This window comes from Benincasa hispida, chromosome 1 (assembly GCF_009727055.1).
Source record: "Benincasa hispida cultivar B227 chromosome 1, ASM972705v1, whole genome shotgun sequence".
Lineage (NCBI taxonomy): Eukaryota > Viridiplantae > Streptophyta > Magnoliopsida > Cucurbitales > Cucurbitaceae > Benincasa > Benincasa hispida.
In genome coordinates, this window is record NC_052349.1 from 49,923,146 (window position 1) to 49,937,124 (window position 13,979).

The 13,979-nt window shown below is 28.7% G+C and overlaps 1 protein-coding gene across 1 annotated transcript; it reads left to right on the plus strand.

Annotated features, from left to right (window-relative positions):
* The first annotated feature begins 539 nt into the window (after positions 1–539).
* On the plus strand, positions 540–1,395 carry LOC120077708 (expansin-A22-like). Its single transcript, XM_039031673.1, has 2 exons — positions 540–645; positions 773–1,395. The coding sequence occupies exons 1-2, from the start codon at positions 540–542 to the stop codon at positions 1,393–1,395; spliced, it is 729 nt and encodes a 242-aa protein (XP_038887601.1).
* Positions 1,396–13,979: the final 12,584 nt, after the last annotated feature.

Below are 13,979 nucleotides of genomic sequence, written 5' to 3' on the forward strand. Positions count from 1 at the left end.
ATATTTTTAAAAAAGGAAAAATAATAAATTTGACATTTATAAATGATAGACATTATAGACACTGATAGACACATTTAGAAAAAGAAATGAACAAAACTAAAAAAAAATGATAATTTCTAGAAAAGAAACTCCCAAGAGACAAAAAATAAAAAACAAAAAACGTGGAGTAAAAACTGCAAAAACAATAATGATTTAAACTACAATCATGGAAGTTACACTCCGTAATATTTAAATTTAACGGTAGCCGGGGAGGGAATGGACGTAATTTAACGTGGTTTGAAAATTTTCCGTTTTAACTATAGCATTGGATCTTTGTCTCTCTTCCCTTGTTTGGTTTACCAACATTGATTATATATTCTGTTACAGAAAATTAATTTCATTTACCATATTTAACTCCATTTTCTACCATATAAAGTCACCCACTTTCACTTTAGGTTTCTGCAATTTGCGAAGGCAAGAGAAAAAAGAAGAAAAAAATGGTCAATTCGTTCAACAATTTGCTTCTTTGGTTGGGGTTTATGGCCATTTTTGGTCAAGCCATGGCCTCTAGGCTCATTGATACTATTGCTAATCAAAAGATTGACACCACATGGTACGATGCTCGTGCCACCTTCTATGGCGACATGAGGGGTGGTGAAACTATGCGTAAGAATATATCATACATTTAAAATAATACTTTCTATTTATGCAAATTAAAGATAGGATTATAATGGTAGAATCTATACAAATATATTAAAGTGCACTTTACTTTTCTTTTGTCAATATATAATAGAGGGAGCTTGCGGGTATGGAAATCTATTCAAACAAGGTTATGGGCTAGCAACAGCGGCGTTAAGTACAGCATTATTCAATAATGGTGGAGCCTGCGGAGCATGCTTTGAGATAATGTGCGTGAACAATGAACACAATTGGTGTATACCAAATGCAGGCACAATCAAAATAACTGCCACAAATTTCTGTCCTCCAAACTATACAAAAACACAAGATATTTGGTGCAATCCACCCCAACGCCATTTTGATTTATCACTTTATATGTTCACCAAAATGGCCCCTTACAGGGCTGGAGTCATCCCGGTTCGCTACCGTAGGACGCTTTGCTACAAACAAGGTGGTCTACGGTTTGAACTCAAAGGGAATCCTTATTGGCTTCTTGTATTGCTCTACAATGTTGGTGGTGCAGGTGATGTTGTGGATGTTAAGATTAAAGGCTCGTCTACTGGATGGTTACAAATGTCAAGGAATTGGGGCCAGAATTGGCAAGTTGGTACCTTTTTGGTGGGGCAAAGTTTGTCCTTTAGAGTCACTACTAGTGATTGGAAGACCATTGAATTTGATAATGTTGTGCCGAGCTCTTGGCAGTTTGGACAAAACTTTGAAGGAAAATATAATTTCTAACAAGTGTTTAATGTAATTTAGTTGAATTGAGTTGAGTTAGGTAGAATTAGTTTGGTTCAATTCGATTCAACCTAGCGTAATAGTAACCATTTTATTAGACTTTTTTAGTTGTGCTTTGAATAAAGAAAAAAGCCAAACAAATCCTTACTTAAATCCTAAAATTCAACTAATTAACTACAAGAGGGAATGATCCCCCATTTAGATTGATTTCCCAATAAATTACATTTGTGCAGAGTATATAATTAACTTTTGAAGCTAAACTAGTACTCCAATGAAAATTTTGACAACTTGAAACTTCAACTTATGTCATATGTAAAGTGTTACAACTACAATAACATAGATTTGCCTAAAAAAACCTATAATAATATAGATGACCCTTTTCAATATTTTACCATGCATCTTACCATTTATTTATTATATAATGATAATTCAATTTTAGTATTAAAATTAAAATATTTATCTTTTTTAAAAAATAAATTATCATTTCATCTAATCCGGAGTGAACTCAAATAATAATAATAATAATACGGAGTGAAGTCAAATAATCAAATAATATAATAATAATAATAATACAAGAAGATATATTTGCAAGAGTAAGAGGAAATTATTTTTTTTAATATTTTATATACTTTATGATGGCCAAATAAATACTTTCTCGCATAAAAACAAACATTTCTCATCAACTTTTATTCTACAAAATGAAAAATATATTCATTTTTATCTTTCTTTTCAGTATACATTTATTTATCTTTTTTAGAAACACATTTTTTTTTAAATTAAACATTCAAAATACTATAAAAAAAAAAAAAAATGAAAGAAACAGCCATGCGACCTAGTGAATAAATATTTTCAAATAAAACATTTTAAATATAGAAGTATGATAACTTTACATTATATTGATTTGATCAATGGAATACTTTTGCGCCTAAGCAAATAAAGGATAAAGGAAAAAAAACGAGTCTGAGAAGTAAAATATCGAATTTAGCTAAAAATAAAATATAGAATACTTTTGGAATGCCTTCTTAAAAAAACCATTTTTTAAATAAGTCTAGACACTAATACTAATATTATAAATATTTTGATATATATATATAATCTTGATAATTAAAAGTATAAGAGATTGACTCATCGATTGTTAAATATAGTAACTTGTTAATATTGATATTGACTTGCCATTTTGCACATAATTAAATAATGACTAAAAGATTATTTGATAAGTAAAATATGAAATTCAACTAAAATAACTAAAATATAAAATATTTTTGGAATGTCTTCATTAAAATATATATTTTTTCTTTTTTTTAAGAGTTCTAGACCCTAGTTCGTCTAATACATTTAAATAACACAAAATTATTTTCATTAGGTAAATTATGTTCTTTTTTCTTTAAAGAAAAACCATTCTATTTATTATAAACTTGCCACGTGAGCATGATTTGTACCATTCTTGGTAGGAGTTATTTAGAATCCAATCTAAATATGATAGGAGCGATATCTCATTTAGGATACAAGCTTTTGCTTTTCTATACAATCGGCTAGGTTATTTTCTCTCTTCTACAAAAATTGAAATGACTAAGGAGAATTCTTTGATAATGTCTTTGAATGTAGTCAGATTCTACACTTAACTTTGGGAAGTATAAAGATGTTGCAAAGCTTATTCCTTCTCTTAAAGCTAGAATTTTGGATCGAAGGTCATCTTCAAAGATTGGGCTAAAGCTCCTAAAAGTTTTTCTTCAGAATTACAAGGGATTGCTTAACCCTGTTTGAAGGAGGACTTGAAATCCATTTTGCATGTATATTCAAATTTATAAAATCTTGAGGTGGGGCTATCCAAATGTAAGGGATTTCAAGTATTTTGGTTTTTTTTTTCTAGAATATCAGTTCTCTTGTTTCTTTGCATGGCATTTAAGAATTCTTGTTGATATTTTAGAATCCAATTTGCTCTCTGATTGTGATATGGAGTCGGTTTTTCTAATCTTGTTTTATTTTTTTTCATTCCATATTGTCCAACAAGCAACTGCGTACATGCCCAAATTCTCCTTAGAACTTGAATTGTTGATTGCATGCCATCTATCCTTGATGCTTTCATTATAATTCTCCTCAAACTCTTCGATGATGATATTATACTCCGAATTTGGTTTGCTCAAGTGCAGCTGAATAATGAGCGATCCGTGAATTTCAGAAAATATATGTTATAATTATGTTCTTTCGTAAGACGTAAACTTTGCATCCTTTTAGTACACACATATTGTGTATAAAAAAAAGAAAGAAAGAAAGGAAAATTTGTCATGAACAACTGAGTCACTTATAAAAAAATATAAGTACAACCCAAGATTTTGGCTTTAAAAAGAATATGGCTTTCAAAAGAATTTGGCAAAAACAGGAAGAGTTTTGTAACAATTTATAAAAATAAGGCAAATATTTTGCCTTCTTGTGGTTTTTTTTTCTTAATTTTTTTTTATATTCAATTGCATTTGTTAATATTTTCTCCTTCCTCATTTATTTTTCTTTTTCTAAATTCTATTTTGTAAATTTTGCAACTGCCAATATTTTTTCTTCTCCTTTCTCACTTTTTATTTCTTAATTTTGTTTTATTAAAAATTTAACAATTCTACAACTTTAACTTTCAAGGTCTTTTAATTCCTCAAATATTAAATTCAAAAGTTAATTATAAAATATCTATTTTTTTAGAGAATTATAAAAAATATATGTATAGACTTAAACTAAATTAATTCATGAAAATAAAACAAGAATATACAGGTAATTTACAAACAAAATATCTTTCTTTTGGGCCAGTTCTCTTTTATTTTACAAAATTATTCTATTAAATATATGACATTTTCTACCTAACATGTAATGCATGACAAATTTATATTGTAAAAAGTTTAATCTAAATGTATAAAAAAAATTGCTTAAGAATTTCAAAATTTGTAAGTTCCCTACAATATTATTCACAAGATCTAAAATCCTTGAAAAAAAATCATACACCAAATCTACAAAAATATTATATACTGAAATAAATATGGAAAAATTCTAAATTAAAAAAAAAAAAATCATACAATCATTAAGTATATAGCAAAAAAATAAAAAAACTACGTAGATTCTCTTTTTGTTCAATAAATCTATACTATTTCATATTTTTTGCTATATTCATATACTAAACTTACCTAAAATTCATGAAAATTATATTTAATGATTTATGGATATCATAATCTAATTAAAAATCTCATAATATATATATATATATACATGCATTGAATTTAGACTATCACTCTAGGGCAATGCAAAAATTGTCATATTTTGTAGATTTATCGCCCAAATCATAATAACAATAAAGATATAGAAAGGTAACATCATTTTAATTACAAAATCCTTCGAAAAATTGCCCAGAACGCCCATTTATCATGGAAATACTATCCTATATAATATTGATTTCATGAAAGAAAACTAAAAAAAAAAAAAAAAAAAACAATATTTTAACACCATTTAAACCTTTTACATTTAATTTACATAACATTACCACTGTATTGAAAAAAAACTGAAATCAATTTAGTAGGGAACACTACTACAAATACTACAAATTCTCATAGGGTTGTTTTTAAATATAAAAAAATAAATTAAAATATGGAAAAAATTTTAGAACTATCAATGATATAGACTCAAATAGTCTTCTATTAATGTCTATCAGTGATATTGATAGACATTAATAGAAGCCTATTATTGGCTATCAACATCTATGATAATCAGAAAAATTTGTTATATCTTATAAATATTTTCGAATAATTTTACCATTTGAAATAATTTTCCCATTTAAAACCTTCTATATTTTGTAGGAAAAAACTGAAATCAAGTGATATAAGTTTTGGAATGTGAAACAATAAATTTGTTAATATCCTTTCAAGTGATTTTCCAGAGATTCTGACTTTATACTGATTTGTGCTTTCGGTGGATTTTTATGTCCTCTTCGACTGGATTTAGAAAAAAAAAATAAAAAAATAGAAAATAAAAAATAAAAAATCAGAACAGTAAAAAGAGAAAAAAGAAAACTAATTTTTTACATTTGACTCAAGTATACAAACCATTCTCTCCCATTTGAATTTATTTTGTGCGGATGATATGAATTCCAAGATTTTTTTTTCTTTTCTTTTTCGGCTTAACTTAAAAAAAAAAAAAGAAAAAAAAAGAAAGAATCTTCTTTGATTTGATTTAATTGTGCTCTGGAAGTGAACTAATTAGTTATATATATACACAATTATGTTTCAGTATGCATAACTAATTAGTTACTATCCTGTTTGATATATATATATATATATATATATATACTATTGTTTGTTGAATATATATTTTGTTTTAAATTATTGAAAAGAAAAAAAAGTCAATTTTATCTTCAAACTGCGGGGTGTGAAAACTTAGTCATATTCTGTGTTATGTTGCTTTTATTATGCATCGTGGTATGATGTTTGATGCCCTCTTCTAATCTTATTTTGGTCTTTGAATTTTGTCTATTATTCTATTTTGATCCCTAAATTTTTAAAAATTTTTGTTTTAATCCTGAATCTTTGAATATTGTTTTATTTTGATTCTTGAACTTTGAAAAATATTTGTTTTAGTCCATGAAGTATTGTTAACTCTTTAAGAAAATGGTGAGTGACTTGTATTTTTGGATGACTAGGCTACCATATAAATTAGCATGCTAAAATATCTAGAGTTTCAATTTTGAATAAGGTGACAAAACGGGATAATTTAAAAAATATTTTTAATTCAAAAGTTTGGTCGTATTTTGGCATGTTGGTTGTTCACGTTTTATTTTATCTTCATCTTACTCAATACATTTAAAGCCTAATTATCTTAATAAAAGTTGACATAATTTTAAAAGTAAGGACTAAAATAAAGATTTTTTTAAAAAAATTTAGAGACTAAAACAATTATTCTTTTAAGATTTAGGGACTAAAATAAAACCAAATTCAAAGTTGAATGTTAAAATAGGATTTAAATCTAAAATTTTACATTGCCCTTTTGCTTGTGCACTGTTTGGTTTTTATCAAAATTTTGGCAGACACAACCACTTTATTAGGAAGGAAAAGTGTATTAATAATGGTTTTGTGTGAAAATTACCGATTTTCTAGTATTAGATTTGAATTTTATTGGACTATAATATTGTGTGTAATATAGTATTACACTCATGTTGGCATGTTGTTGTTATTTTTAATTGGTTTATTTTGATCTATTTTTACTATTATGCATAAATGGGTATCAAGTATAATGTCCTCTTTGTTTTACGTTTCAAGCAATAATGTCTCAAGTTTAGTTGCTATCTTATTGATTTTCTTTTGTGAAAACTTATTCGCTTGTATTTTATTTTGATGATCGGTTTCTCATAAATGTCATCACAAATATGAAATTATTGTACCACATTTTAGTGGAAATCATGAGAAAAAATTATGAGAAATTTGATTGTAATGTTTTCAAATGACAACAAGAAGAAATCTCAGTTTCCCTTACAACTTGGAATATGATAATTATTTTTAGGAAAAAAAAATCTAGCAATATTGAAGGAGAAGCCAACAAAGAAAAGTTGCTTGCATTTGAAGTAAAGAAACATATGCAAAATATTTATGCAAGAGCCACATTTAAATGGACTAGATAACACACTATATGATGTGTATAGTGGTGGATTTGACAAAAAGCTATGAGAATCATTAGAGAAAAGTAATATATATAAGATAGAAGATGTCATAGTAATAAAATTTATAGTCAGAAATTTTTTGATCTATAAATGATTGATTCTAAAATCAGGATAAGACACTTTTCATGAATATGTCTCCCCCATGATTGAAGGTTAATTATATTTTATATGGAATTCCATATATGATAAGATAGGAAATTCCTTGTGTATTATGGAAAGGTTGAAACCTTCTTAAAATTTTATATTATTGTGGGGTATTTTAGAAAAATGACTATTCCAATATAATAATCCAAGTTTTAGAATATTGGATAACAATTTAAAAAGAGGTTGGAATATGTCTGAGTTGTATACAAAATTTTTGTATACCTCTTTAATGAATAATAATAAGTCTCAACATATATGACAAAGACATAATACAATTAGACAACTACTTTCCTAAAAGGCCAAACTAGAGAGTTGGTTGAAAGCTCATCAAGGAGAATAAGATTAAAGCCTTTAATTTTAAAAAGTTAACCAGAGAGGCAACTCGACCTAGTTGACTGAAGATCCCAAGATCTAGGTTCAACGGGCAAACCGACTTCTGGATAACTTAGTGAGCATTACGTTGATTTTTTTTTTTCTTCTTACCCATTCTAAGGATGATGAGACAGTGCAAGTGTGGTTTTAGGGTAAGCATTGTGCTTCTAATGATTTCTATAGGTTTTTGAATAATTATTTATGAAAAGAGCATATACGATGTTCTTTATAGGAATCACCTTGTAAGTGTGAAGGGGTCGCTTCTTTGAGAGTTTTAAGGCGAATTCTTTAAAATACTCATGAGACCAAACAGTGTTCAAGGATAAAATGAACATAGTTACGAGAACAAACTTTGTTATAATATGATACTATATGACTTCAATTGTCTTAGTTTACTCTAGAATGGCTGACAGTTCAAGACATCAAGTCCACTGAATAATTAAGTAAACTCGATTGATGTTCACTATGAAAGTTCAAAGTGTTTACTACTTATCTCGATGCAGATTCTTCATTGGGAAATATCGAATAATTTTTTTTTTCTTTTATCTCATATTGTCAACTTACCATTTGGGAGGAGGGATTGTTAGAATAAATTAGTAGAAATTCGTGTAGATTTGTATTGTATCATAAATGAACATGTCTTTTCGTAATTAACAACTTGAAAAAGAGACATGACTATCGAATGGCCATGAATAGTATATAAATATGTCTCTTCTTCAAAGTGCACTACAATAAATTTAACCTACCATGACGTATTTGTACAGGAAATTTGAGGGGGAGGAAAGAAAAAAGTATCATAAATGTGAAAATTCACGTTTTTTGTGGGAAAAAGTGGAAGTTTTCAGATTTCTTATAATTCATGGTAGTTTTAAAATTTCATCAATTAATGAAATCTATTAATTTTCATTAATTTTTTTTTAATAAAAATATATTAAAACCCTAACTCATTATTTCCAAGAATTCGAAGTAGACTTTTCCCCTACTCTTGTCAGCCAATTGAACCACGAAGTCGAATAGTCAGTCTCAACATTTCTTCGTTTCCCTGTTTCCATATCCATATTGGACGTTTCCCCTACCCTCGTCGCACATCCTCGACATTTCTTTGTTTCCCTATTTCAATATTGGACGCCTTTCGGCGAGTTGAATTAGTTAGCCTCAACAAGTCGAATCAGTCAGCCCCGCAAACTCTTTCTGACGTTTCTTTGTTTCGCTTGTCGTTCTCTGTCAATACTCTCCATCGATACTCGTTGGTCGTCCTCCGTCAATACTCACCGTCATTCACCACCAGATTTTCAATGGTCATAGTCAAATATTCGGTGTCCATACCAGAGTTGCCAGTTGTGATGTAATTATTTTCATTTTATTTTAAACCTTTGTTTTTAGATTTTAGTTCTTGTCATTTGACTTAATTAGATTTATGTTGAAGTTCGATATTTCTGGTTTATACACATGTACGTCTGTTGTACAATAGTATATGATTTATACATATTTAGGTTGTTTTGAAATACATGTTTTTCATGGTTCAATCTTCCACCATGGTTACGTATATATTTGGGTTGCTTTAGTTTCCATTTTAATTGGTAAGTGTAAGTTGATTGTTATTTATTTTATATCTAATTTATGAAAGTTGGAGAATATACTTCCTTCTCATACCAAATTGACAAATAACATTTCGTTATGTGCCTTATTGAGTTACCAAAAAATAGATGCATGACCAAATGATTGTCGTTTGTATATGAAAAAGTGTACAAACATCACTAAATGTCCTAAGTGTAATTTATCAAGATGGAAGATACTTAAGAACTCAACTGAAGAGATAAAAGGAGTTGCTGCTAAACAATTGTGGTACTTTCCAATAGTTCCAAGGTTCATAAGGATGTTTAAGAGCTCTAAACATGCAAAGAATTTGTGTTGGCATTCACAATGGTCAATTATTGTCAAATCAATACAGAAGGACTTTACTGACACGTGTTATGAAGATGAGCTTGGAGATACTTCTGAAGGAACCAGTGAAGGTTCGCAATAGAAGTGGGGTCGGGCCCAAATCCCAATTTTTTACAGAACCATCAATTTTACAAAAATAATACAGAAAAAAATTATGCATTATCAACAATTACAACATGCTAAAAGAAATTGAGAAAACAAGATTAGGAGAGATACTAACCCTTGAAGAGCAATCTTCTTCACGTAATTCCTTCTCCAAAATGTCACGTACTCTAAACCTTAATAGGCCACCACCACGAGAGTTTCCTCTGTATTCTCTAGGATGAGAATCCAAGGAGTTATGTGGGCTCTTAGTATTTTGGGTGAGGGAGTGAGATTGAGAGAGAGAGGGTGAGATCAGAGAACTTTTTCTCAGAGATTTTTTTATCAGTTTTTCACGGAGTGCTCTCTCTGTAAAACTTAGGAAGAAGAAGGAGGTTACAACTCCTCCGTGCACCCACTCATGCATGTTGTACAGAGAAAAAGGGGGAGGGGGTTACAACTCCCTCCCAAAATTATTTTTCAAAAAATAAATATAATTAAAAGAAAATTTATTTTAATAAAAATATTTAATATATATTTATATGATAACTACTTTATCGTATAATATATATTAAACTATATGCTTTATCTAAATAGCACATAACCTATAGTTTNCTATGATAACCTATTTATCATATAATATATATTAAACTTTATGTTATATCAAATATAACATCTAACCTATAGTTTAATATTGTATCAAATACAACATGATTTATAGTTTTCATTCTCTCATTAATGCGTGGTATTTAATATAAAGCCCATTTATACTAGATTTAATTATATGAATCAAATTCACATTAATTAATATTTGAATCATATTCAAATATTTATTTCCTCTCAAATAAACTTTATATCATAATGTATCAAATACTTCATCCTCTCATTAATGCATGGATGGGCGATGGAGTAGTCCCTCTCGGGCTCTATCTTCGATGCGGCTCTGGTTGTCAATCGGAGGAAGTTGTGAAAATGAAGAACTCTCAGAGAAATTCTTGCTCATGCTCTTGTCTATGATCACAAGAATCTGCCCAAGGCAAAAGTCCTGGATTCTTGAACTTGGGCTCCAAGGCTCTATTTATAGAGCCAAATGCTGATAACTTTGATAATCCCACTCTAAATCACCACCATTACTGACGCGGTAGGTGAGAATGTCATCATGATCTGATTTCTTTTGAGAAGATCTATTGTGCAGCTCAGATATCCCGAGGTATGTGTTCATATTTGTTTCTTCTGAAGGATCAATGCATTCCACCAACTCTTTGTGATCATACTTCTATCATGGCTATCACTGTATTTGGGATAGTGCATGCAACCAACTTTTCTTTATTGAGATCAACGCATGCGATCGACTCCTGCAATAACTACAAAATAGACACTTTGACACGGGATAACACATGATATGGGGTTAGTGGGGATTTTTAGTGTAAATCAACGCAAGTTCATTATTTCACATGAATTCTTAGTAATATCAATAAATGTTGTGCTCATCAACCCTCATTATTCTAAGTAAAAGGCTACGATAGCTTGAACTTCTACAAGCTATCATATGCATCCGTAGGTCCTTCAACATATCAAAAAAGAAGAGGCCAAGTAAGTGACAAGTTAGTCCATAGAAACATTATTTACCATATCTATGTTTCTTATGTTCTATGCACAGTGTCTAAACAATTGGATGTGGTTGAATGTGGCTATTATGTTATGCGGTTATGCATGATATAATATTATCCAAGAACACTTCAATTGTAGAAATGGTATGTAATGTAGAACTTCAAACAATTTGAGCTAGAAATTTAGTATCATAAGTTAAGATCCACTTTCTTGTATACAAATGAAAGGTGCACCAAATACAAATGAAAGGTGCACCTTCTACTTATACACAAGATGACATTGACTGTGTGCGATCTGAATGGGCTAAGTTTGTAGGATCACACATATTTTTTGCATGATATGTGGTACTTGGTGATTTTTTGTTGCTTTTGAACTATATTTTGTTGTAAATGGTTTTTTTAGAGAAGAAATACATGCACATTTATATAGTAGGGAGAATTAAGACCAACAAAGTGGTGAGTTTAGTACTTGAATGATATATAAGAACACTTAGATTGCTATATATGTAGACAATTTGAGTATTGACTTTTTTTCTTGGAATAATTTTGTAACAATTATCCAAAGAAATGTTAGGTGACGGGAATCTCTTCCCCCCCCCCCCCCCCAAGAAATAATGATAATAATAATAAGGAAAAGAAGGATGCTATTTTTTGTCAAGTATTACGTGTTTACTATCGTTTTGGAGAATTTTGTTGAATATTGTTATGATTGTTGACATGGATGAATTGTGAGTATAGGTTATTATATCAATGTTGTATAAGTAAAACATTTACCCAATTTTATTATGGGTGTATTCATACTTGTGGATATAGGTTATGAACTCCATGTTTTTGGCAAGATCAATGTGTTGAAAAAATTGTTAATAGGTTTTGTAAGAATTTGTTGGAGGAAAAAAAAAAAAACAACCATGGAGCATTGATATATTTATATGATTTTTTTATAGGGTTAGTAGTTAAACTTTGGTTGAAATGTAATTTGATGTGGCTTATTGTAAAACCTTTATTAATGGTTATTAGTTGAACTTTTATATAAAAATATTATCAACTTTATGCTTATTTTCTATATATATGAAAGTATTTTATATTTGTGTTCTTGGGGTTGAAAAGAATTAATTCACTATGAAAATCTTATATGTAATGACAGGGTTCATAGAAATAACAATTATTGAAAAGTGCATCTTAATGACACTGAAGATTGTCCTGGTTTATTTATTCTTGACAAGGAAAAAAATGTCACTATATATTCTTTTTTGGCATTTTATAAATGTGATTATTACCTAAAATCATACATAAATTAGCCAATTTTGAGTCAATTGATGACACTGATAACATGTCATATTAAACTTGGCAATGACAGTTTATCATTGTCAGTAATCGTTCATCAGTGACAATTATTTGTTGTCATTTAAAGTTCAATTATGACATTTTTTGAAAACTATCATTGAATACCATGAAGGAACTGTGAGGTCTGCAACAGAAGTGGGATTGTTCCCAATGTTCAGATTTCTCAGAATTAAATTTATAGAGAATAAGAATTATGCATAATAATAAAATTACAACATGCTTTGGACAGAGGAATTAAGGAAAGAAAAACACTTACCCTTGAAGCCGAAAATGTCTTCACGAAATTCCTCCTCTCCACGAACAATCATGAACTCTCGAACCAAGAACTAAAAAAAATAAGACACCACCACAAGTTGAACCTTTTGTATTCTCCTTTAGGGTAAGGTGATAATTCAGGAGTTGTGGGCTCTGTTTTCTTTTGGGAAGAGGAGAGATATTTTGAGAGGATGAAAGTTTTTTTGGGAACCATTGAGATAGCACTTCTCCACATTCGAAGTCGGGGGGAAGAAGATGATGATACAAAATAAAAACATCAGTCCCACATACGATTGAGTTGAGAGAAAATGAGGGAGAAAATTATAACTCCATCCTCAGTAAAATTCAAAAAAATAAATTAAAACTATTTTAATTTAATTAAAAAATATATATAATTATATAATAATCGCTTTATTATATAATTATACTATATGTTAAAACTAATATAACATATAACCTATAGTTTTTATATTGTATCAAATACAATATAACCTATTCTCTCAATCATTCATAGTATTTAATGTAAATCACATTTATATTGAATTTAATTATATGAATCTCATCCATATAATTAATATAATCATTCAAATATTTACTTCATCTGAAAATAAATTTTATATTATAATTTATCAAATACATTATATCAATTATATCACATATAATTAATTTTCTCAATTAATTCGAACAATTCAAATTCAAATTAACCTAGAATTAATTCTCAATAATCCATGTTAAGCTATAGGGGGACCTTATGAACTTGTAAATTGAAGCTCCAATGGTACTTGAATAATTAATTAAACTCATTTACAGAAATCATACCTTTACAAGAGATACCATTATCGAAAATAACCATCATGAATTCTAAATATGATAGTTTTTAAATGTCATGGTATCATAGTTTTCTTGTAGTAGTGCAAAAAAAAAAAAAAAAAAAAAAAAAAAAAAAAAAAAACATAACCATTACTTATCTTCTATAAAAATATATCTTTTTCTTAAATTGGTATAAGTTTGATTTATTCTACAAGTATAACTTGTTGGATCTTGTAAATGAGGTGTTGTTTCATAAGAAAGTTAATATGTTATATCCTAGGAGATAATTACTCAAAAAACTCAAGCACTAGAGTGAATAAAATTATCTTAAGAAGACAACG